We start from the raw sequence: 23,585 nt of genomic DNA, 5'->3' as shown, positions 1-23,585 counted from the left end.
ATTAAACAAATTACTTGGACAAGTTGGACAGAGGATATTAAACCTTGAGATTACAACTTTATAATGGTATCTTTTTCTTTCAATTTATTTTTTATTCTTTTATTTCCTGCATCACTGCCCTATATATATGGTATCTTGACTTTGCTAAAACTGATATTCCAAGCTTGGCAATCTAGCTAGTAGCATAGTAGCTATCATGGGTACAGTTTCAGGAGCATACAAAGATGTTCCTATGCGTCTCAAACATGTTATTCCTCTGGATTTTGAGTCCACAAAAGTGGTTCCAGAATCACATATATGGCCAGAAACAGAAAATTTTCCATTATCTGATCGTGTTCTCCCCTCTGATGATGATGAAAAATCAAAATCATGGATCCCTGTCATTGATCTCATGGCTCCCAATGTAGTGGAACTCATTGGCCATGCATGTGAAACATGGGGAATTTTTCATCTCACCAACCATGGTATTCCCTCCAGCCTTATTCATGATGTTGAGTCCCAGGCTAGAAGACTCTTTTCTCTTCCAACCGAGCAAAAGCTGAAGGCCTTACGATCGGCCGGCGGAGCCACCGGCTACGGTGCTGCCCGGATGGTACCGTTTTTGACCAAATATTTGTGGCATGAAGGGTTCCTTATTGCAGGTTCTCCTGTTGAGCACGCTAGTGTACTTTGGCCCCATGACCACAAAACTTTTTGGTAAGTCCGTTTATTTGGTAGTATTTGGTAATTGTCCATACACTTTCATGCACGTCGACAAACTGACAAATCTGTACTGCCTACTTAAATGAAAATTAAGGTTGTACTGGAATTTATTTCATTCCTTTTAATTGATTTTTTTTTTTTGAGGTTCAATACATCATTTCCCTTGATTTTTCATCCATCTCCGTTTTTATCAAAATCAACTCAAAAGATGAATAAAAAAAAATCCTAATCCCCTTGTCTTAACTCTTTTCCCTTCTAAGCGTATTAAAACTGCATCCTCACGCTTGCTGACTTTAAGTTGCACTTCTTTTTTTTTTTTTTTTGGTTTGGGGGCATAGTTTTGGATAAAATGATTAAGGTTAAGGCTATCCTTAACAAGTTTAAGAGTTAGGGAACGCTTTAAGTAGTTTAAATACTAAACTGCAAGTATGCAAAATCCAAGTTGTCATTCAAAATAATTTTGCTAAAGACATTAGATTAGACACATAAATGAAATTTAATTCAAGTATAGTACTATTAGATTACTGTGTAAGCGAAAATGATTGCGTTTTAATTAATTATTATTTCCTGCTTATGTATACATTTAGTGATGTGATGGAAACTTATCAAAAGATGATGGATTCCTTGGCACACCAACTCTTGCTTCTGATGTTGAAGTGGCTAGAAGTCTCTGAAGATGAACTGAACTGGAAAGTATCAATGTCCCAAGATGCATTGTTACTCAATTCCTTTCCAGCCTGCCCAGATCCCAAAAGTACCATTGGTTTAGCCCCTCACACAGATTCATTGCTCATTACCATTCTTCATCAAAGTCAAGAGGGTTTGCAGATTTTTCGCAACGGATTCGGATGGGTGACAGTTTCACCCATTGAAGGAGCTCTTGTGGTCAATTTTGGTAATCTTATGGATATATTGTCAAATGGCAAGTTCTCTGGCATTCTGCATCGTGCTTTTGTCAACCAGATTAGGCACAGGATTTCTGTTGCCTACTTCTGCTATCCTCCAATTGATTCCCAGGTCGCACCATTTGCTAAGTCTAAATGTCCCATTTATAGTTCTTTAACAGTGAAGGAATATCTTGAAATCAGGGCCAAGCATATGGAGGATGCACTTTCTGTGATCAGAATAAAATGATATCATATACCCAATCCTGAAACATATGTAATCTGTTTTATTCGTTTGGTAAAAAACCTAGTGAACTCCTGATAGCTTTCTGCCATGCTAGACGATCCTAGTAAACAGTGGCGGAGTCCGGACCTATAACCAGTGGAGGCAATATTGTACACACAAATTGCTGTCACTAGTATGAAAAAAAAATTGAATAAAGATTATGTTTTTATTATGAGTTTTTTTTTTTGTGTAGTGTAAAAGTATTGAAATAATTTCCTATTTAAGTAATAATCAATTTTGTGATTTAATAACTTTTAAACATTTGTACCACAGAAGAGATATCTAAAATAAATAGATTGCTTAGGGATGTAATGTGAGGCAAATGAGAACTTCTCATAATATAGAGGATAGTGTTAGAAGAAAAGAGTGTTTTTTAAAATTAAGAGGAAGCAAGTATTAGTAAAAATTAAAAATTTTATAAAGTTTCAAGACTATTCTCTAAATTTTCAAAAGTTAAGGTGGGGCAATTAATTGCTCACCCTCAACACCATGTCGTCCTGCCACTACTAGTAAACAGGTAAAGTCTATTAAAGCATTTTTTGTAATCAATATTAAAGTATTTATCTTGTAATGCAATTCAGATTATGGTCTACTCAATAACTTCAATTCTTTTTCAATAAAAAGCTTAAGCAATTCACCATACCAGTTCTACCAAATTTGCCCGTTTCACTGCCTTTTCTACGTTTTTTCAAAGAACCAATCTTGTCCTCTTTTCAAAAGAATCATAATCATGAACTTCAGCACAAAAATAGTGCAAGTAAAATATGCTACCAAGAACACAACAATTTTCGAAAAATTAAATACACCATTGAAGTTATAAAAAAACAAAACACTTATTTAATCTAGACTCTAGAGAATATATGCCAGCTACAAATTCATCGTTGGAGAATCTCTTCAAAGCTTCAGCTAGCTCTCTGGTGCTGCTGCATGTGGATTGAGTATACATTAGCTTGAATTTAATAACTAAAAAGGTACTTTTAAGCCGAATTTCACTCATGTCTAATCACGCATAATACGTCCAAAACAAACAAATTCGCCTATTTTCTTAGTGTCTTTTATCGGCATTAGGAGACCAGAATATTGGAGTTTGCATTAGGCAGCTGTTTTGGACCTCGAAGATGAAAAGTATGACATGTATTCTTATGGTTAAATTGTGTAATTAGTGTAAACCACAATTCTTGATACAAGTCTCTGTATATATCAGAAAACAGTTTTAACATACAGTAAGTGGAAACCACAGTTTATCCTACCCCCATACATAGCTCGGACTGTTAATTCACCTGGTGTACATGAGAGAAAAGACGTATTGTCAGCTAAATTTAAGTACCAATTTGTCAATTTTCTGTTGTCTTGACTTTTTTTTTTTTTTGTCCTCACACCCTTCTTATTTTCAATTGTCACGTACAGTAGTGGAAAAGACTCTAAAAGCTCTTCCCTGTACCGACCCAATGGTTTATTATCTTGATATGAAAAAAGGTCAAGTTCGAGTTTCACCAAAATCATTTTGCATTTTCATTTCTTGTGGCTTTCTTATTATTTGTAGGTAATACGGCCACTAGTTAATTTGAACACATCTTTGGATGGAATTGAATTACTATTGTTATTATCTTTTTTAGTTTAAAACAAAAGAAAGCCCTCATGATTAATCGTGCAGAGTTAATCAGGTCAGAGAAATAATTTGCGCATAGAGAAACTTGGCGTATTTTTAAGTACTACTAATAGGTTACGCTTCAAAGGAGACTTTTTTTTTTTGGGCAAAAGGTAGTAGACTTTTTTGTCAGAGTTTGGCTAAACTCCATTTTACGCGTCAAAGAAGACTCTTTGCGCATCAATACGACGGCCTGCCAAATAGTTTGGCTAAATTACATTTTAGTCTCTTAAACTATAGACACCTCCCACTTTAGTTCTTAAAGTTCATTCTTGGACTCTTTACCTCTAATAGCGTTTCAAATTTGCCCTACTTCAATCGAACATTTACACAATTTTCAAAATTAGTGGAATAGTTTATTCTACGTCAAGCGTCACTTGCCTAATATTACATTACTAATAAATGTTTCAAAGCGGGATAAATTTGATACTTTATAGGATACAGTATTTAAAATTTAAGGACTAACGTGGGAGCATATCTACGTTTTAAGGGTCCAAAGTTTTTTTTTTTTTTTTTTGTTTATGAAGTGAAAGTTACTTAAAGAGTTTGGTAATTTTCTTTAGTACCAAAGGCTAGAATAAAGTTTGAAATCTCAAAACGAGGGCAAGGGAAAAATTTGACTACAGCGAAAGGAACTCTCCATCACAAATCAAACTAGCTTAAAACAAGTTAAATTAATCTGCAAAGTTCAATTCACAAACTCTAACTCTTTTTCTTCTTCTTTTGGTTGATTTATGAGATACTCCAAGATTTTCCAGCCAATACGAGAAAGGACAGGGTTTGATAATGACACCAAAAATTTCATAACTATTTGAGTAATGTCTCTAAAAACTCTTAACACATTGATAGCGAAACAAAAAATTTTCATGATTATTTTTTAAATAGTGAACCTATTGAACTTCCAAATTGTAGTTCCAGATCATTTTTTTTATTTATTTTGATGTTAAATGGTATGGATAATCACTCCAAGAAAATTGGTCATCAGTGACAACTTTTCTCTGTGACGAAACAAAGTTGTCACAAAAGGGGATCCTTTATTGACGACTTTATAACTCGTCACAAACCTCTAATGGGAGCCAACTCATTTGTGACGACTTAGAAAAGTCGTCACTAGTAAATTCCAGCCAAGATTTAGTAAGGGAGCGGGAGTGTTTAGAACACACAATAGTGACGACATTAAGAACATCATCACTATTGCTTGGCCTATTTACGGACGACTTTATGTTGTCGTCACTGATCACCAAAAAAAAAGTTATTAGTGACAACATTTTTTAGTGATGACAATAAGTCGTCACAAAAGGAGCTTCTTTAGTCGCGATACTTAAGGTTGTCACAATTGCATCAAAGCAACTAAATATTTAGTGACGACCCATTATTTTCGTCACAAACTACACTGCAAGAAATATGGTCATTAGTGACAACATTTTTTAGTGACGACAAAAGTCATCACAAAAAGTGGTTGTTTAGTGACGACAAGTATAGTTGTCATAATTGCTCAAAGCAACTAAGTCTTCAGTGACGACCTTGAAAAATGTTGTCACTAAAATGATCTTTATAGTGACAACTTGTAATATCGTCACTGTAACTCTACCGATTCGGATTTAGTGACAAGAATTAATCGTCACTGTTTAAAGTACTTATTTCTAAGTCACTTTCAATAATTCTACTGTGCCACCCTAACTTTTGCGATTTAGTCCCAAATGTTGTAAAAAATTCCATTCATTCCATTATGATACCTTAACTTTTACAATTTAGCCCCATATGTAGTACACCGATTTCTTTAATTCTATTATTACTCCCTAACTTTTGTAATTTAGCCCCATATGTAATTCACCAATTTCATTAATTCTACTATGGCACTCTAACTTTTGCAATTTGACCCCCATATGTAATACACCAATTTTATTATTTCTATTATGGCACCCTAGCTTTTACAATTTAGCCCCTATTTTTTATTAGGAAATTGCGAATGGTATGTTGATAAACTATGCATAAATATTTTATAATTTTCTCAAACTTAAGTAATAATTTGTTATAAACTCTAAAGATATATCTTTCATTACAATAGTTATAAGGCAGCCAAGTCTTTTTATCAATGGAATAAGAAATTTATGCCAGATTTATCCTTTGTACTACGTGCCAAGTAGTATTAGCAAAGGAATAACAAAGTACTACAAAGTAATTAACAAAATAGCCTTCAGGGAGTGTAGTTTATGGGCAAATGAGCATTATCTATTCAAAGTACCAACTTTTTATGGGCATTTTACTCTCAAACATATAATTTATGATAAATTTATAAATGTTTGTAAGTAAAATTCAAAAAGTGTTACACTGATTTCTCTTACAAAACGAAAACTGGCAGGTTATCTTTTCAACATAAATTAAATTTTTTTTAAAAAAGAAATGGCCCATAAAGTACCAACTCTTTGTGGGTTTCCTCCATTACATGAACAAATATTCTGCTCTTTATGGGCATTTCACTCTGAATCATTTAATTTATGTTAAATACATAAATGTTTGTAAGTAAAATTCAAAAAGTGTTGCACTAATATTTTTATGAAAGGGAAACTGGTAGGTTTTGTATTTAACATAAATTAAATATGTGAAAGAAAAAAAAAAAAGAAATTACCCATAAATCTATGTCTTGCAAATCTATACTAGTAAAATAGTTTCAAACAAAATTAAACATTAAAATAAACTGTAATTTATACACATTAAAATATCTGTAATTTATACACATTTTGCAACTACTACTTTGTGTTTTCTCTGTAATGAATTTTTTAACTATTGAGAACTTAAGTTTTGTCATGCAAATCTATACTAGTACAATAGTTTTAAACAAAATTAAACATTAAAATAAATGTTTGAAAAAGAACAAAAGTACATTTATCACTTGCAGTAATGTAACAAAATTTTCTCAACCATTATCAATATTTTCACAAAAGTATTAAAAACTAGCAATTGACAATATTAAAAACTAGCAATTTAATTAGTGACGACTTTTCTTGTCATTATAATCTTGAATAAATTAGTGATAACATTATGTCATCACTAAATTTTCTTTGATTTTGACTTAACAATAATGTCTTATTAATAGCATTTGATTATTTTTAATGAAAGTCTGTTATAACCATAGAATTTAACTTTCGTTATTTTCAATTAATGATGTACTTTAGTGCTGCAATTATAAAAAATTACAGGGCTAAAATATTTGCAAATTATAAAAGTATATTTTCACTTACATGTAATTAACAAATTTTGCCACCTATATTGATGAAAATTTGTGTTTTTGTACTAAAAAATAAAGAATAATACTATAGCAATAAAATCTATGCTTCAAACCAAATTAAAAATAAAAAAAGCATGATGATTGGTCTCAAATGTTGGGAAAATGATTATTTTTATTGAAACTATGTTATAACCATATAATTTGAGTTTAATTATTTTCAATTACAAGATGTTCTTTAGTGCTGCAATTATAAGAAATTAGTATAAAATATTAGCAAATTATAAAAGTACATTTTCAATTATATGAAATTAACAATTTTTGTCACCTATGTTGATGAAAATTTTTATTTTTTGCTAAAAAATAAAGAATAATACTATAGCATTAAAATCTATGGTTCAAACCATATTACAAATCTAGAAAAAAACATGATTTTTGGTATCAAATGGAGGGAAAATGAGTGAAGTCAAAATTTTGATCAAATCATAGTGAAAGTGCCGCGCAACAAAAACAATATCCAAAGCAAAGCAAAGACCAAAGCAGCGGAATACATTCTGAAAACAAAAGCAACGGAACACTTGGTCTGACTTAAAGCAACGGAACACTTGAGACAAACTTTCACCGAGCTGAAGTAAACAAAAGCTTCTGCACTAAGCACCAAAACAGAGCTTCCGCACTGAGCACAAAACAGAGCTTCCGCACGGCCTGATACTTTCACCCACATAACATATCCGTTCTCTGGCTTCTCACTAGCATCACCATAGCTGTCCAGCATTAAAGTACAAGGTTTTCATTGGAAAGGTTCATTTTTCTCTCTCCTATACATTTTCCCCAATTTTTCCAAATCCCTAATATGTAAGATCCTTTTTGTTATCGCTACTGAGTCGCCTGGATTAAGCTGTGTAGCTACTTGTTTTAGCTTCAATATTTCGGGTTATCTGACCACAGGTTAGGGTAGTTTAGGATGGTCCGAGGAGCCAGTGCTCCTTATTTTCTGGAATGCATTAAAGAGGGAGGAGACAGAATTGTTGAAAATTGGAATGGAAGCCTATGTTGGGCATTCCGAGAGAAGGGATCGAGTTTTGTTTAAATAACTGGCCAATTAGGTGAGTAGTTCAAGGTTATTTCATTGACAGCGCAATTAATTTTTGTAGGCTTACCCAGTAAGCGAAGTTTTGAGCTTCCATGGTTTTGGTTTGCTGTCGTTGGAAATACTGATATATTAAATTTCTGTGGCCCTATTGCTAATTACGTAATACATGTCTTGGTTGAGAGTTAGGTGTAACCGTGACCAAAATCTTTGAGCACTATCTTGGGTATATATCCCCTTATCCGATAAGGTTGCCATGAAAGGGGACAGAAATTGAGGGAATGGACGAAGGAATCATTTATGTCCACTGCCCAGTTCTTCTGAATTAGCAGCAACCAAGACACTAGTCTCAGTGGGGCTATTTTGTCTAATATTTTCAGTTCGAAGGGTTAAATTAACACCCTATATCTGAAATCTGCACTTTTGATGGCTTAATAAGTAGCATAGTTATATTGATTATGTACAGCACTTTTGTCTGTTATGATTTACTATATATATCACAAGCTCGTTTTACTTGTAAAGATGGTGAATGTCATTATAATCATGGATAAAAGAACAAAAAAATCCAAAAAAAAAAAGAGGAAAGAATCCAAAATGTCGTACAAGAATTAGACTTGCCTGTTTAGAGAAAGCAACCCTCAGTCAATACTCGTTTTCTTATGAGGGCAAGCTCAGCCACTTTGAATCCTTAATACTATTAAAGTCTGGCTGCCTTCTAGGCTCTTTTTTTTTTTTTTTTTTTTGATCAATAGTCTGCCTTGTAGATTAATTTGCTACAATTCCAAAGCATTCTTGTGCTACATATACCATCAATCACACAAATCTATATGTATATACAGATTGACATAGCATATGTTCAGCAGTTTAATCAACCATAAAAAACAATGTTAATTTGATCCTAAGATTCCAGTGGCTCTACAGCATGTTAAGAGCAGAACAGGAGTTAATAACAAGCTAAAATTCCAAGTCTTTGTTACATTGAGGGTTTTCTTTTCATGAACTTTAGTATTATAGGCTACAAGTCCCATTTCAGTTTTATGGAATTTAGTATGCAGTAGCACCCAAACTAACCTTAATTTTCAAAAACCGAAAAAAAAAGAAGAAGAAAGATACAGAACTTTGATAAATTAGCCTGTAGTGGTGTATTAACTTCTTGTGCAGATATTGTCCGGCCGCAAGATTTCATGATATCATAAAAATGAATGAGCACAAGAAGGAAGGCTCAACATATTAAGATCCAATTTCCAAAAAATATACTTAAATTGAGTAGATATTAACAGCACTTTGACATGCATGTCACACCTAAAGAGAAGATGATTAATGATGTGAGCATGCAAACAGTTAATCTTGGAATTTATCTTGTATAACTGTGAGTGTGCAAGACATCGAAAAACTCAAATAAGCAAAATCCATAATATTTTTGCGAGCATGAGCTGAACTTCTGTGCATCATTCCTTAGCTGGAAAAGAATTGGAAAGCGCTCGTTGGAGTGTTTTAACATCAGAAGATTACAGGACGGGGAATTCAATTCACCAAATAACAATTTGAAAAGGTTTGTGACACATATATATATATAGCTTCAAAGGACATGTAACTTGCATCATAAGTGAACCTAGCTATGACAAGTTTAAAGAAGTAGTAATAACTAGAAAGGCAGACATGAACCAAAAAATGCTTTGTACATAGAATAATGATGTGGACAAAATTTTTTAAAACTTATTTGGTAACCAAAACAGCATAGAATTGATATGGTGTTGTGACATGAAATATAGGAGCCAATTTTACAGATTCGGGTTTGAAGACATGACACCATTTATGTTGGGCGCTAGCTAGCTAATGGAGTGGAGATACTTTGACAATATTCTATGCTCCTCTTAAGCTAGAGTACATTATTTAGTGTACAATGAAGCAAAATTTGAGGACTGGTTTTCTATTGCACAACTTCAAACATGTCTGTTATGGCTTTATCTTTTGTTTGCCAAACTTTTGCATGTATACTGTGGCTGCAGATTCTATTTAGTTTGTTGCCTTACTAATGCATTTGTACTTGAGATGGTTGATTTTTGCTAAAAATGTGTTTTACACCTTGGATCCCATTGCTGGTATTTGAGGAGTTTAAATTTAGTTCATATTACATTGCATTTGTTTTCTATATAATGTGGCGGTCATATTCTTTATGGTAGGATAAAGAGCTGCAACAATATGGACAGGAGTTGGATGTCTATTAAGAACTACCTAGACCCCAAGTATTTAGATGGAGTTGATGAATTTATTAAGTTTGCTTTTCTAGGCAAGGATCCTAATTGTAAACTGCCATGTCCTTGCAAAGTATGCAATAATTTTGAGGATCAAACTAAGGAAGTCATGGCCAATCACTTGTGTCGAGGAATTGTTGATAGTTATACTAGGTGGATATATCATGGCGAAGGGTTTGAATCTGATGATGAGAATGATGACATAGAAATAAATGACAACGATAGTGACTTTGACAGTATGGAGGAGCTGTTAAATGATGTAGGAGTTGCTAACTTTGGTGAGAGTTGGAGACATTCACCGGAACTTGATACGGGTGGTTGTACCGAGAAAGAAGGAGAAGCAAGTAGGTTTCTCAGATTATTATCGGAGGCTGAAAAATCTCTATACCCGGGCTGTGAAAAGTATTCAAAACTCTCGTTTATTGTCCATATCCTCCACTTGAAAACAATGAATCGGTGGACTTGTAAATCTACTGATATGTTGCTGAAGTTCTTGCATCAAGTATTTCCTACAGCTTTGATTCCCAGTTCATATTACGAGGCAAAAAATTTCATCCGTGAGTTGGGGCTGAAGTGTGAAAAGATCCACGCCTGTGAAAATGATTGCGCACTCTTTTGGAATGAAAATAAAGGCCTTGATCATTGTCCAAATGAAAAATGTAAAGCACCGCGGTATAAATCTCCAAATTCCAAAATACCTAGAAAGGTGTTGCGTTATTTTCCATTAAAACCAAGGCTGCAAAGACTGTTTGTGAACAAAGAGATTGCTCGGGATATGAGGTGGCATAAGGAGAGACGTGTAGATAATGAGAACATGATGCGACACCCTGCTGATTCATTAGCTTGGAAGGATTTTGATAGAAATCACAAGTCCTTCGCTGAAGATCCTAGAAATGTGAGGCTAGGACTTGCTAGTGATGGCTTTAATCCCTTTGGAACCATGAGCAATTCATACAGTATATGGCCTGTTATCCTTGTTCCTTACAATCTACCTCCTTGGAAATGCTTAAAAGATCCATTTTTTTTCCTATCAATGATTATTCCTGGTCCCAAAGCACCTGGAAATGACATTGACATATTCTTTAGACCACTAGTTGATGAGTTAAAAGAGTTATTTGCCACTGATGTGGAGACATATGATGCCTTCAGGGAGGAGAAGTTCATGTTACGTGCAGCACTTTTGTGGACAATAAACGATTTTCCAGCATATGGCTATTTGTCGGGATGGAGTACAAAAGGGTACAAGGCATGTCATGTGTGCTTAGATGAGACGACTAGTCTATATCTTAATAATGGTCACAAATGTTGTTACATGGGCCATCGCCGTTTTCTACCTATTGATCATAAATGGCGTCGAGAAAAAAAGCAATTTAATGGAGAAAGAGAACATAGACAGCCTCCTAGGACCCTATCAGGTGAGGAAGTCCTCCAACAACTTCTTCGTATTGAGCAAGTTGAGTTTGGCAAGGCACCTGATTTGCTGCAACAGAAGAAAAGAAAACGCGTGCAGAACAGTTCAAATTGGAAGAAGATGAGCATATTCTTTGAACTTCCATATTGGAGTACCAATAAAATTAGACATAATTTGGATATTATGCACATTGTCAAGAATGTATGTGAATCTTTGGTAGGTACATTAATGAATATCCCTTCGAGAACTAAGGACACATGGCAGGCTAGGGAAGATTTAAAAGAAATGGGATTAAGGGAAGAGTTGCATCTACAACCGGGAGGTGGCGCATCTAAAGTTATGCCACCTGCATGTTACACTTTATCACGCCTAGAGAAAAAGAATTTCTGCCAGTTTTTGAGCACTATCAAGTTCCCGGATGGCTTTGCTTCAAACATTCCTCGGTGTGTGAAGACCAAGGAGTGTCAACTTTTAGGAATGAAGAGTCATGACTACTATGTGTTCATACAACGACTTCTTCCACTAGCAACTAGAGGAATGCTGTCAAAAGATGTATCTCAGATTTTAGTAGAGATCAGCAATTTTTTTCGAAAAATTTGTTCTCGAACTCTCTATCTAGATGAGCTGGAAATGCAGGAAAAAAATATTATTTTAATACTATGCAAACTTGAGAAAATTTTTCCTCCAAATTTCTTTGATGTAATGGTCCATTTAATGGTCCATTTAATGGTCCATTTACCCACTGAATCCAAGATTGCTGGACCAGCCCAATACCGGTGGATGTTTCCATTTGAGAGGTACATGCCTCTTATTTTTAATAATGCCTATTTGATTTACCTCCAATTTTCTTATTTTCTAACAACTCGGGCTGAATTTTTTTTGGATAGAAAAATGGGTCAATACAAAGGCTATGTGAATGATAGGGCACGACCTGAAGGCTGTATAGCTGAGCGCTACTTGGATGATGAATGTCTTACATTCATTTCCAGGTATTTGCATGATGTTCCGACCAGGTTTAATCAAACGGAACGAAATATGGAGAAACACGAAGCTGCTGGAAAATTATCTATATTTTCTAGCTTGGCTCGGCCCTTTGGGGCAGCACTGATTGGTTATCTAAGTGAGGTTGAATTGCAAAGAATACACCTGTTCATCTTGAAAAATTGTGAAGAAGTAGATGATTACATGAGGTAATAATATACTTTAATGATAAATCTATGTCGTGTTCTATAATATGTTCTTCATTGCTTGTAATTAAAGTCATTTGATAGAATATGTAACTACTTCTACTACTACAAATTTAGGGAGCATAGACAAATTCTTGAAAAGCAAAATTTATCGAGCGTACAGCAAAGGCTAGACTCGGAGTTTCCAAAGTGGTTTGAAGAACGTGTAAGTATTGGAAGAGATGTTAAAAACTTGTCAATTTCCTTTACTTTTTATTTTAGTAAACTATTAAAGAATCTGGTATGGCTGATGTAGGTCATGTATACACATGCACGTGGAGAATGTACTGATGAATTGTTGTCCTTGGCTAGAGGACCTGATTTTCGAGTCAATACATTTGCTGGCTGTAATGTGAATGGATTTAGATTCCACATTAAGGCTCGGGAAAGAGAAAGAAAGACACAAAATAGTGGAGTTATGGTAAAGGGGGAGCATGCTGATAAAGAAACATACTTCTATGGTATAATTACTGATATAGTTGAGGTTGAATACTCATTTACTCAAAATCGAGTAGTTGTGTTTAAATGTGATTGGTGGGACTTGAGAAATAATTCGGGAATCAAAGTAGACAAGCAGAGCAATATCACTAGCATCAACATGTCAAAAACATGGTACTCAGACCAGCCTTTTATATTAGCATCCCAAGCTGAACAAGTTTTCTATCTTCAAGATATGAAACTTGGAGGTAATTGGCATGTTGTAGAGTTAGTTAGTCCACGCTCATCTTATGATGTTCCTGAGAAGCATGAAGATGATTTGGTTGATAACGAAGAGGCTTACCAAGAAGAGTATCATGAAGATTTGATTGGTGTACAAGAAAATCTTGAGTTGGTCAGTTTGAAGAGAGGAGATGTGCAAACTGAAGAAAGGATAGAGGCTGGTGCTATGTTTTTTATAGAATTGTCAGCTAGCCGTGCAAGGCAATTGGATGACAATTTTATTGATAATGATGAGGAAATTGAGCAACAATTCAATTCTGAGGATGAAAATGAACAATTTGTACAAATCAATGACTATGAATCAGATTAAACAATGTTGTTCATTGAATTTCTTAATCAAATTTTTTCTTGTATTTTTTCTGTAGTTTATGATATGTTGTCATGGCTGCTTGTGTTGTTTACGATTTTGGTGGTGCTTGCGTTATATGATTATGTAGATAGATGGCTGGACCGGGGAAAAAGGGAAAATTTACTTTACGACAAAGTCGGGATGCTGGGCGAGGAATTGTGGAGCAAACTGAAGAAAATGTAAGCTGCCAGGTAAAGAAACAAGAGTCATTTCCAGATATTTTCTTTTTTCCTAAACTAGCAATTATCATCCTAAACTAGTTACTATTGATAAGCGCATTCTTATGTTATTGTAGCAAGCTAGTGAACCAAAAAATAGTGCAATTCCCAAGACAAGCAATGTCACTGAACCTGTATTAACAAAAAAGTCTTCTAGGATCCGTCTATTTGATGAATCTGAGGTTAGTTATTATTTTTTTCAATCTGCCATTTAGATAAACTGGTTTATGACAAAGCAATTGATTCAGCTTTTACATGTCGCTGTATAATGGTGGCTTAAATTGCTGGATTATAGATTCCTAGTGCATCCTCTGCTAGAGAAAATGCTACAAGAAATTCAGGTATACAAGCTGAGAGTAGACAGATTGCTGAAAAATCTTCAGGCAATGGAATGACATCACAAGAAGCTGCTGGGATGCAAACTGATGGAACTCCTACTTCACAGCATGTTGGATCTAATCAAGCTATTGGTTGTGAAAGCAATGAAACTGGAAGTATGCAAGACCTTGAGTCAAACGGTTCAGGTATGTCAGTTTTACGTGTAATTCTACTCTAATTAACTAATTACTGCCATGGCTGCTATTGTTAGCACTTATGGTCTTGTTTACTTTGTATCTACTAGACCAAGTGACGTTAAAAAGAAAAAGAGGATATACGCGTAATATTGCACTATCAAATGAAAAGAAAGCTGGAAAAAAGGTGAACATTATTGTTTCTGAAATAAGTGGAAGACTAGTTGGAGAAGGTGCTCAACGATACATTTCAGAGGCAAGCTGCGTTATTCGAAAGTATGGCAAGTGGAAAGCACCTAAATGGGGCAAGCTTCCTAAAGATGATAGAGATCAACTGCTAAGAATTACTAATGTAAGAATCTGCTATCATAGTATTTTTTTGGTTTTCTAGATGCAATTTAAATTAGTCCATTAATTTTTTCTGATTTTGATATGTCCTTCTATTTTTAATTCAGAATAGTTTCACTTATGATGGAGGAGAGCATGTGAAACCAGCTTTAATTAAGCAATTAAATTCACAGTATAGAAGTCGACGTTATAATTTTCACATGCTATTCAAAAAATGTGGCTCTAAGGAGGAAGCTCTTGCACATCGACCAGAATATGTGGAAGAATCAGATTGGATTTACCTTTGCGATTACTATTGTAGTCCAGAATTCAAGGTATGTGTAGCACATACTTGTTAATTTGCTATATACTTTGCCAATGTCTCTTTTTTATCTAGATCTGAGATAGAATTGACAATTGTAGGCCTTAAGTGAGCGAAATAAGCTGAACAGATCAAAGCAGCAAACTGCCCATACAGCTGGAACAAAATCATTTTTACGTCATAAGGATGACCGGGTCAGTAAACGTGTAAAGTAGTTCATTTATGATGTGTGGTTGGGTTATTTAACCTGTTTTGCTAATAGGAAGCTAAGGAGGGAAGGACAGTTGAACCAATTGAACTTTATGACATGACACATTTTTGTCGAAAGAAGAATGCTATGGTTGATGAGACATCAGCTGAAAAACTGGTAAGAAAAATATCACTTTCAACTTAATACCAATGCTTCATGTCTCTTATGCATATATCAATAATAGCAAACCTGTGATTGTAGAGCAAAATGAAGGACTTACAGCTAGAAGCTCAATCTAGTGGTGTAAATCGAACCGAAGAAGACATTTGTATTGAAGTGACTGGGCGTATAACTGGATATGTACGTGGTCGTGGCCCCTCCAAGGCTAGTTTAATTACACAAAAACTTGCAGAGATAGAAGAATTCAAGAAAAGGGCAGAACAAGCTGAGAAACGATCAGTTGAATTGGAAGTTCAAGTCCAATCTCAACAGCAGCTGATGCAAAGGCTTGAGAATCAACAAGCTGAAATGCAAAACCAGCAGCTTGAAATGCAGGAACTCCTTAAGGCTTTACGAGCAGAATTGCAGTCCAAGAACCAAGGCAATGGAAATGCATCTGGTAGTAATAGCTGGTAATGCATCCTTCTCATACGAATAATTGAATTACAATACTAATGTGAACTGTTGCTATTCTGATCCTTTAACTTATTGATTTTGGGGCTGATGTTATGCATCATTGTGGACTGTTTTTGATAATAGCATTTTTTGGGGCTGATGTGACCTGTTTTTGGGTAACTTGTGGTCACTGTGGATTGTTTTTTGGTAATAGCTGGTAATAGCATTTTTAGTTTCATCATGAGTAAAAAAAGAAAAAAGACAAGTTTTTTTTTAAGTCATGGTGATGCAATGGGACCAACTACTACATCTTCCATCTCCTAAAAGTGAAACTTTTCTTTATAAAATGTACATGTATATGAATAAATGTGTACAAATGCTTATGCAGAGAACTCTATACCCAGACAACACGCACACACAGAGTCAAACGTGTAAAGGTGCATTATTTTGGACCCAAAGAAAATAAAAAAAAAACTGTTTTAGAGAGCTCTTTAGTTGAGCTTATGCAGTGTTGTATTTGTATAGATTGGACTGTGATTTCTAATTTCTTGCTGGTGTTGTAATATGTGGGCCCAAATTATATGAGGTTCTTAATGAATTGTAATTTTTGTCTTAATAATTTAAGTCTCATTACTTGTTCTTTATTATTGTACTCCTCCCCTTACCTACTTCTTTTACTCTTTTATGACAGATAAATGCTATTCATACTAGTTTTTGGAAGATATCTATGGTTATGGTTGAAGAACGTTGAAGACAAAATTGCCTTTTGCTCATGGAGTGGTTCATTTAGATGTTTTTCAATTTCTTAAACTGTGATTGCTTTTGTACTTGTACCTTATGTACAAGTGATATTTTGGACAAATGTTATTTTTGTAGGCATTAGTTGGGTAATGTACACTTGAATTTGGCATTTGAGAATGCTATATTATTACCATGTAATCTAATGCAAATACTTTTGGTTATCAATCGTTCATGTTTATTTGTATGGTTTGTTTAAAATCAATGATTTAGCAATGATTACAGGCCAAATTATGACTATTAAGCTATTGAGAAATTATCTAATGACAAAAAAAAGTTGTCACAAAATAGAAAATAAAAACTCCTTGTCACAACAGAGATTGTCACTAAATCTAAGCTACATTTGTGACGACAATTGTTATCAGTAAAATAGTTATTATACAGTGGATTTTGGTGCTTTTTAGTGACGACTTTAAGTAGAGCATTTTTGACAAAAGGTCAATTCGTCAATAAAACACTTCCGGATTGTTGTCACTAATGACAACTATTTAGTGACGACCTGAAATGTCGTCACTAAATAGTTGTCATTAGTAACAACATTCCGGAAGTGTTTTATTGACGATTTGATTTTTTGTCAAAAATGCTCTACTTAAAGTCATCACTAATGAGAACTATTTAGTGACGTAATTTTAGGTCGTCACTGTTTACTTTTACCGACGGGGATTTAGTGACGACTTTGTGACGATCAAAAAGTCGTCAATAAAAGGTATTTGTGACGATATTTGTATGTTCTGTGATGAATTTGTGTCGTCACTGATGAACAATTTTCTTGTAGTGAATACATGACCATTAAAGAAAATACTGGAAGTTGGTTCAATCCTTTCAACTTCTGGGTCTAATATGAAATCATTTGGTGCCATGATCGATTCGCTGCCCAACTATTCAAAGTTGCCAATCTGTTTTCAAAACATTGGCTGCAAGAATCCATAAATAACGACAATGGCTAATGAAGACACCAACCTTTCATGTTGCATCCAATCTATCATTGCGTGAAATCTTTTTTTTTTTTGATTTTATACTATATTATTTTGGGTTTTTTTGTATTTTTAATATTGTACCAGCATGCTCCACATGATTTTAGCTAATAAAGATTGAAGGGATGCAAACAAATGCCAATATCATTGCACCACCAATCTGTAATTGTCTACATCAAGGAACTATTAAAGATGATGATACAAAGAAGTTTTGGATGGTCATGAAGAAGCATACTGACAGGATTTTTTTGTATCAATGCAAGTTTAAATCCGATTTTATACCCGTTGACTGCAAGTATACAGGCCGAAATCGTAATGTAAGGTATGTATCGGGTCGATCCCACGAGGAGCAAATTAAACAAGTACTAGGCCCTTATTTTTCTCTATTATTTAGACTATTGAATGAATTTGAGTAGAGAAATCATTTTACAAATGTCTACAAATCTGTTCTGCAATTCTAATTTAATAATTGCTAATTGCTAATGGAGAAATTTCACTCAAAAATGGATCTAGGGATGTAGATTCCACTTATGGCATAAATAATGCAAATGAACAGATTTACCTCTTATTATTATTCTCGATTAACCAAGGATTCATTTCCAATTTTACCAAGTCTCATTATCATGCTGAAATGGCCTAGAGTAGTTTAGTTTTCCCTATTTTCATGGTGAAATACTAATACCCCTCTGTTTTCTTTCATGAAATGATAAGTAATCCACTTAAGTGTATCTCTATTTTCATGAACATACAACTTAAACTCTACTCATGTTTTTCCATTGCTACTACCAATTCCCATTGAATAATAACAACTATAAGCATGCTATTGGTGATCAATCAATAACATGTAATAACCACTGCATAAATAGACAAGTTAATACAAGATATAACAAGTGTAAATCACATTCAATTCATGTTATTTAGCCATAAGTTTCATCTACTCCCTAGATAAAGAAAATTAGCTACTCATGAATGAAATAAAAATCAAACTCACAAGTTTATTAATGCAAAACATCATAAAGTACAAATACAAGAAAGATAAAAGAAAGTTTAGCCAATTGATGGTGAAACCCTCCAATTTCTGCTATGTTCTTGTACAAAATGATTACAAGTGAAAAATCCAAATGCTTCTCCAAGAACTCTTAGCTAAAGAGAAACTAGTTACAAGCAGGAAAACTAGCTACGTAAGGTTCTCCCCTGCCTCTTCCTTGTGTTTCTGCATAAAAGGTGGTAGAAAGTCTATTCCTCTCACTTCATAATTTCCTCCACTCAAATTTTGTAAAAAGAAGTCAAAGATATGATGTTTTCTTTTGTCTACAACTCATTTGGTCTTCTCTTTTGTTGCAGAAGCATGTGTCACCGATTTCTGTCTCTCAAAATAGCTGGAAAAGTTGTGAGAAAGGTCAAGAAAAACGGCTGTGCCACTTGCTGAAGAGAAAGACAGATCCGAGGTTCGGATCCGAGGGGTGAAAATGGATCCGAACTCGGATCTTCAGGATTCGAGGTCTTTTTCTGATGGATCCGAGCTCGGATCATTTGTCCTCGGATACACTGCTCCAGAAGTACAGACGAGGGCTCGGATGCCCTTTACTCCCACGGATCCGAGCTCGGATCCGTGCTGGTGATTTTCCAGTTTTTCTCTTCTTTTCCTTTCTCTTCATTTTTGCTCTTAATTTCTTGTGTACTTTATCCTCTGGACGATCCTTACATTTCTTTCAGCTCGTGCATGAGTTTCATACATCAATATCCTTCACAATTTCACCAAATTAACGCATTAATCCACTCATTTATCAAATTTTGAACACTTAAACAATATTTAAGCAATTATCACCAAAAGAGTTCAAATATGGATTTAATCTCCTCAAAACATACCAAAAGTTCATGCCAAATTTGTACAAAATATACATTAAATATTCACTTATCAAATTCTCCCACACTTGAATCATTGCTTGTTTTCAAGCAATTTTACACATAATTTATCACAATGATTCAAGAGATAAAATAATATATATACTTTTGTCAAATTTAATTCCTCAAATCCTAGAAACCAATCATTGTGCCATTTCTCAGATTACACTAAATACTCATAATATTCAATTAAAAAAAATAATTATGCCTTAATTTCAACAAATTCAACTCAATCTCTCATTCTATCCTAATTTCATAAATAAGTAAATCACATAGTCAATTTTATGGCCTTCCTCATCCCAAAACTTAACAATTTAGAGGGATTTATTCACATTTCATTTTATTTAAATAGTGAAAACGCTTTTTTACGCGAAAATCGACACTTTTAGGTAAAGATTCCCGATTACTCAACGTTTCACTTATTCAAATTGTCAAGCATACTCTTAATTTCAATACCTTTTTACGCGAATGTCGACATTTGTAAATGTCAACCCCCGGTTACTCAGTATGTGAATCATTGGAGTAGAAAAAATAATATCAATATATATATATTTTTTTTTTCTTTTTTTTAACAATTTTCTTTTCCCTCTAAGCATAATTAAAGGAAGAATTTGGCCTTGTCTTGACTATATTAATCACTTACTTATAAAATTAAGTAAAAATGAGAAATATCATTAAACATGCAAAATTCTAAGCATAATTTTTCTTATTTAACCAAATATACTTTCTAAAATGTAAAAACCCTAATTGCATAATAATTCATTCCAAACAAAATGAGGACTAAACCTTCCCAAAATACATATAACATTTTATCCAATGGAAGAATTAGGTACTTAAAATTGAACATTTTGGCCATTAATTAGAAGTATTTGGAAAATATTTTAGAAAAATTTTGACAGAGTTTCCTCATAAAAATAGACAAAACTCCCTGCTAACAACCTTAATTTCAAGAAAATTAACCCCATGACAATATTTTCAAATATAATTCCAACATTTTTAAGCCATAGACAACTAAAATCATGCATTTCAAGACACAATCACTCATAAGATAAAGTAATCCCTCCCCCACACTTAAAATCTACAATGTCCTCATTGTAGAGGAAGGTAAAAGAAACTGAAACTTCCCTCAAATAGGTGGTGATGCAATTTGAAACCCTTAATCCTCACGATCATCCCAAGTCTGGCCAAAGTGAAACAAAAGGTACAAAGAAACATAAGTAGCACAAGATTATCCAAAAATAAAAGAAAAATAAAATCTACAAAGTTTATCTTAACAGAAGAAAAGAAAAATAAAGAAATAAAAGATCCAATCCGCTAAGGAGCTTCATGGCTGCTCGGAACGAGGGTCCACGGCCTCCTCAGCTCCATGAGGACCATGTGAAGTACCAATATGCCCCTCCTCATGCTGAGGCGTCGGGGTAGGTGACCGACGGATATGGAAATGATCCTCGATCACACGAAGACGGCGATCATGTCTGTCAAGTCGCTCTATCATCATCCGCTCTGTCTGGTCAATGCGCTCAACGACTCGTGTCTCCATACAGCAAATGGCATTGAGGAGCTCTTGCCACTTGGATCGCAGCGGAGGTGGTGGTCACGGAATAGGAGGAGGAAGAGCTTGCTGTGCCTCCATCTCTTGAGCTTCCGCTTAGGGTTCAGTGTGAGGCGGAGGCTGAGTGGAAGTCGATACTTCTCCAGTGTTCCGAATCAAAGCAGCTCCAAAATCCGTAGGGATACTCAAAGATTTGAGTATCAAGACACTGATCTCGTCGACAGACCTAGTGCTGATAGCTCGCTCGGTTCCAAGAGGAACCTTGAGCTTCTTAAAAATGAGGGAGAGTAGGCGAGAAAACCCGAAACAGGTCTCGCTGACCCTCATGCGAGCTGTGGTCCGCATGTAGCTGATGATGATGCTGAGTAGAGGAATACCGGTCAACTGTCTACCCACTCCATGCATCATCTTATCCAGAAAGTATAGGTCACTATTGTGGAGTTCCCGTTTTCCATTCCTTTTCGGCACCACATTAAAGGCAAAAAGATAGAAGATCACGTGGTACCGATGCTCGAAGGAGTCGGCGTATACCGTGAGTTTTTTCGCACTTCCTCGCTCACGGTACTGACCCTTAAAACGTGCCACGGCTTCTCCCACTTGCCATGGATCACGTACCTTGAACTCCTTGGTCAACGTGACATCAACTCCTTCGTCTTTGAGTTTGACGAAGTTTCTCAGTGTATCCCGATTGAGAGCCATTATCTTGTCTCGAACCCACGAGACGATGAGGTTGCCACTGTGGCTCTATTTGTTTTCTACATTGGCGTAGAACTCTCGGACCAGATTGGGATAGTAATGCTTGGGCAATTGTAAAATGTTCTCCCATCCAAGTCGCTTGAATGCCGTGGAGATTTTGTAATGATCGTCCACCTCCGGTGCCAGATGCTTCTCAATTATGATCTCCTTGTCTAATCCGGCTTCATACCACTGTTGGTTTTCAAGCGAAGTGAATCGCGTGGTATCATAGTCTGGAAGTGGCTCGTCACGGCTAGTGGAAGTTGTCTTATGCCTAGAGCGAGGCGGCTGCTCAGGCGAAGGAGATTCTTCCTCAGGCGACTCCCCATGCAAAGAAGGTGTATGTTTTTCACTTGACGATGGTGTAGGAGTACGAATATGATCCCTCCTTGTGCGAGTCATAGTACCCATACACAAACAAGATGAATATTCATTAGAAACAATATAAACTTGCTCTCAAATGATAAATAGAAATTTAAGAAAATTTCGGCAGAGTTTCCCCTTATAAAAGGGTTAAACTCCCTGCCAACATGTACCAAAAAGCAACCAAAGATCCTACTTAACTCATTTCAAACTCAAATGCATCTTTTCAGGTAGAATCTCATCAAAGAGTTCAATCATTTGAACCTTAACTATTATTTCAAGAATGTACATGCCAATATATTCATAACTTTATCCAATAATCACACCACAATTGGCTATACACATTCTTAATAAAGTGTATACGAATGAGCTCCAAATTTACCAAAACAATTGCAAACTAACTCAAAGAGAAAATAGATTTCAAGCAAAAAGGTTGAATGTGCTTAACTTAATCATAAACACACTCTTTTACCCAATGAAATTTGTTCTATTAATCACATATCATTTTCAATTGGTACAACAGTGACTTATACTCCTCAGAACAAGTTCATATATTCAATGAAAGCAAACATTCACAAGTCTAAAGAACCAAATTGCTCAAGCCTAATAATTGAGAAATAAAATATAAATAAATAAATAAATAAAAAAATATCACCAAATCTGCAATTGACTCAATACTAAGCATAACAATTGTTGTAACAACTTATTTTAGCACAATGTAGCACAATTGTATCAAGAAATTTTAACAAATAAGCAATTACTAGAATATGCCCAAAAACTAAAAAATGTAAAATTGGGAATTATAAAATCTCAAAGAAAGTTACAAATTGTTACCTCAAATGCGTAGAGTGATGATAGAGGAAGATATTGTTGCAAAAACGAGGAAGAAAACAGCCCAAATTCGCTCACATTGTGAAGATTTCAGTTCGACCCTTTTTCTCTGATTTGATGATCAAAAGCCCCCAAATTTGTGTTTTTGATGTGAAATTGTTGAGGGTTTATGACCAGAAGATGTTGAGGAATGTTTTTATGGTGAAAGATTGGAAGATTAATGGAGAAAATGGAAGATTGGAGGAAGGGATTAGGGTTTCGGTGAGAAGAGGGAAAGGGAAAGCTAGAAAATGAGGAACCGAGCCCCTCGGTTTCATTCATATTGCGAATCGATCCGAGCTCGGATCGGTTCTAGAAGCCCTCGGATCCAACAGGGCTCGGATCCGTCACTCCAGAAGTTCAGCCGAACCCTCGGATCCAACTAGGTTTTGTTGGATCGATCAAAG

The 23,585-nt window shown here is 34.9% G+C and overlaps 3 protein-coding genes across 3 annotated transcripts; all 3 read left to right on the top strand.

The window, feature by feature from the left end:
• The first annotated feature begins 171 nt into the window (after nucleotides 1–171).
• On the top strand, nucleotides 172–2,044 carry LOC113703126 (gibberellin 3-beta-dioxygenase 1-like). Its single transcript, XM_027224384.2, has 2 exons — nucleotides 172–696; nucleotides 1,290–2,044. The coding sequence occupies exons 1-2, from the start codon at nucleotides 197–199 to the stop codon at nucleotides 1,834–1,836; spliced, it is 1,047 nt and encodes a 348-aa protein (XP_027080185.1). The 5' UTR covers nucleotides 172–196; the 3' UTR covers nucleotides 1,837–2,044.
• Nucleotides 2,045–10,038: 7,994 nt separating this feature from the next.
• Nucleotides 10,039–12,035, top strand: LOC113704822 (uncharacterized). Its single transcript, XM_072061104.1, has 2 exons — nucleotides 10,039–11,945; nucleotides 12,029–12,035. The coding sequence occupies exons 1-2, from the start codon at nucleotides 10,039–10,041 to the stop codon at nucleotides 12,033–12,035; spliced, it is 1,914 nt and encodes a 637-aa protein (XP_071917205.1).
• Nucleotides 12,036–13,889: 1,854 nt separating this feature from the next.
• Nucleotides 13,890–16,843, top strand: LOC113704821 (uncharacterized). The gene is made up of 8 exons (XM_072062136.1): nucleotides 13,890–13,988; nucleotides 14,093–14,197; nucleotides 14,311–14,539; nucleotides 14,638–14,879; nucleotides 14,983–15,189; nucleotides 15,278–15,543; nucleotides 15,628–15,998; nucleotides 16,673–16,843. The coding sequence occupies exons 1-6, from the start codon at nucleotides 13,890–13,892 to the stop codon at nucleotides 15,389–15,391; spliced, it is 996 nt and encodes a 331-aa protein (XP_071918237.1). The 3' UTR covers nucleotides 15,392–15,543; nucleotides 15,628–15,998; nucleotides 16,673–16,843.
• Nucleotides 16,844–23,585: the final 6,742 nt, after the last annotated feature.

This window comes from Coffea arabica, chromosome 8e (assembly GCF_036785885.1).
Source record: "Coffea arabica cultivar ET-39 chromosome 8e, Coffea Arabica ET-39 HiFi, whole genome shotgun sequence".
Taxonomy (NCBI): domain Eukaryota; kingdom Viridiplantae; phylum Streptophyta; class Magnoliopsida; order Gentianales; family Rubiaceae; genus Coffea; species Coffea arabica.
Note: the sequence above shows the minus strand (reverse complement) of the source record. Positions and strands in the feature narration are given on the sequence as shown.

Excerpts from the sequence above, each read along its gene's own strand:
- LOC113703126 (XM_027224384.2), top strand. The coding sequence starts at position 197 with ATGGGTACAGTTTCAGGAGCATACAAAGATGTTCCTATGCGTCTCAAA. Across the intron at positions 697-1,289 it reads CATGACCACAAAACTTTTTG|TGATGTGATGGAAACTTATC; the intron begins GTAAGTCCGTTT and ends GTATACATTTAG.
- LOC113704821 (XM_072062136.1), top strand. The coding sequence starts at position 13,890 with ATGGCTGGACCGGGGAAAAAGGGAAAATTTACTTTACGACAAAGTCGG. Across the intron at positions 13,989-14,092 it reads AAGAAAATGTAAGCTGCCAG|CAAGCTAGTGAACCAAAAAA; the intron begins GTAAAGAAACAA and ends ATGTTATTGTAG. Across the intron at positions 14,540-14,637 it reads CCTTGAGTCAAACGGTTCAG|ACCAAGTGACGTTAAAAAGA; the intron begins GTATGTCAGTTT and ends TGTATCTACTAG.
- LOC113704822 (XM_072061104.1), top strand. The coding sequence starts at position 10,039 with ATGGACAGGAGTTGGATGTCTATTAAGAACTACCTAGACCCCAAGTAT.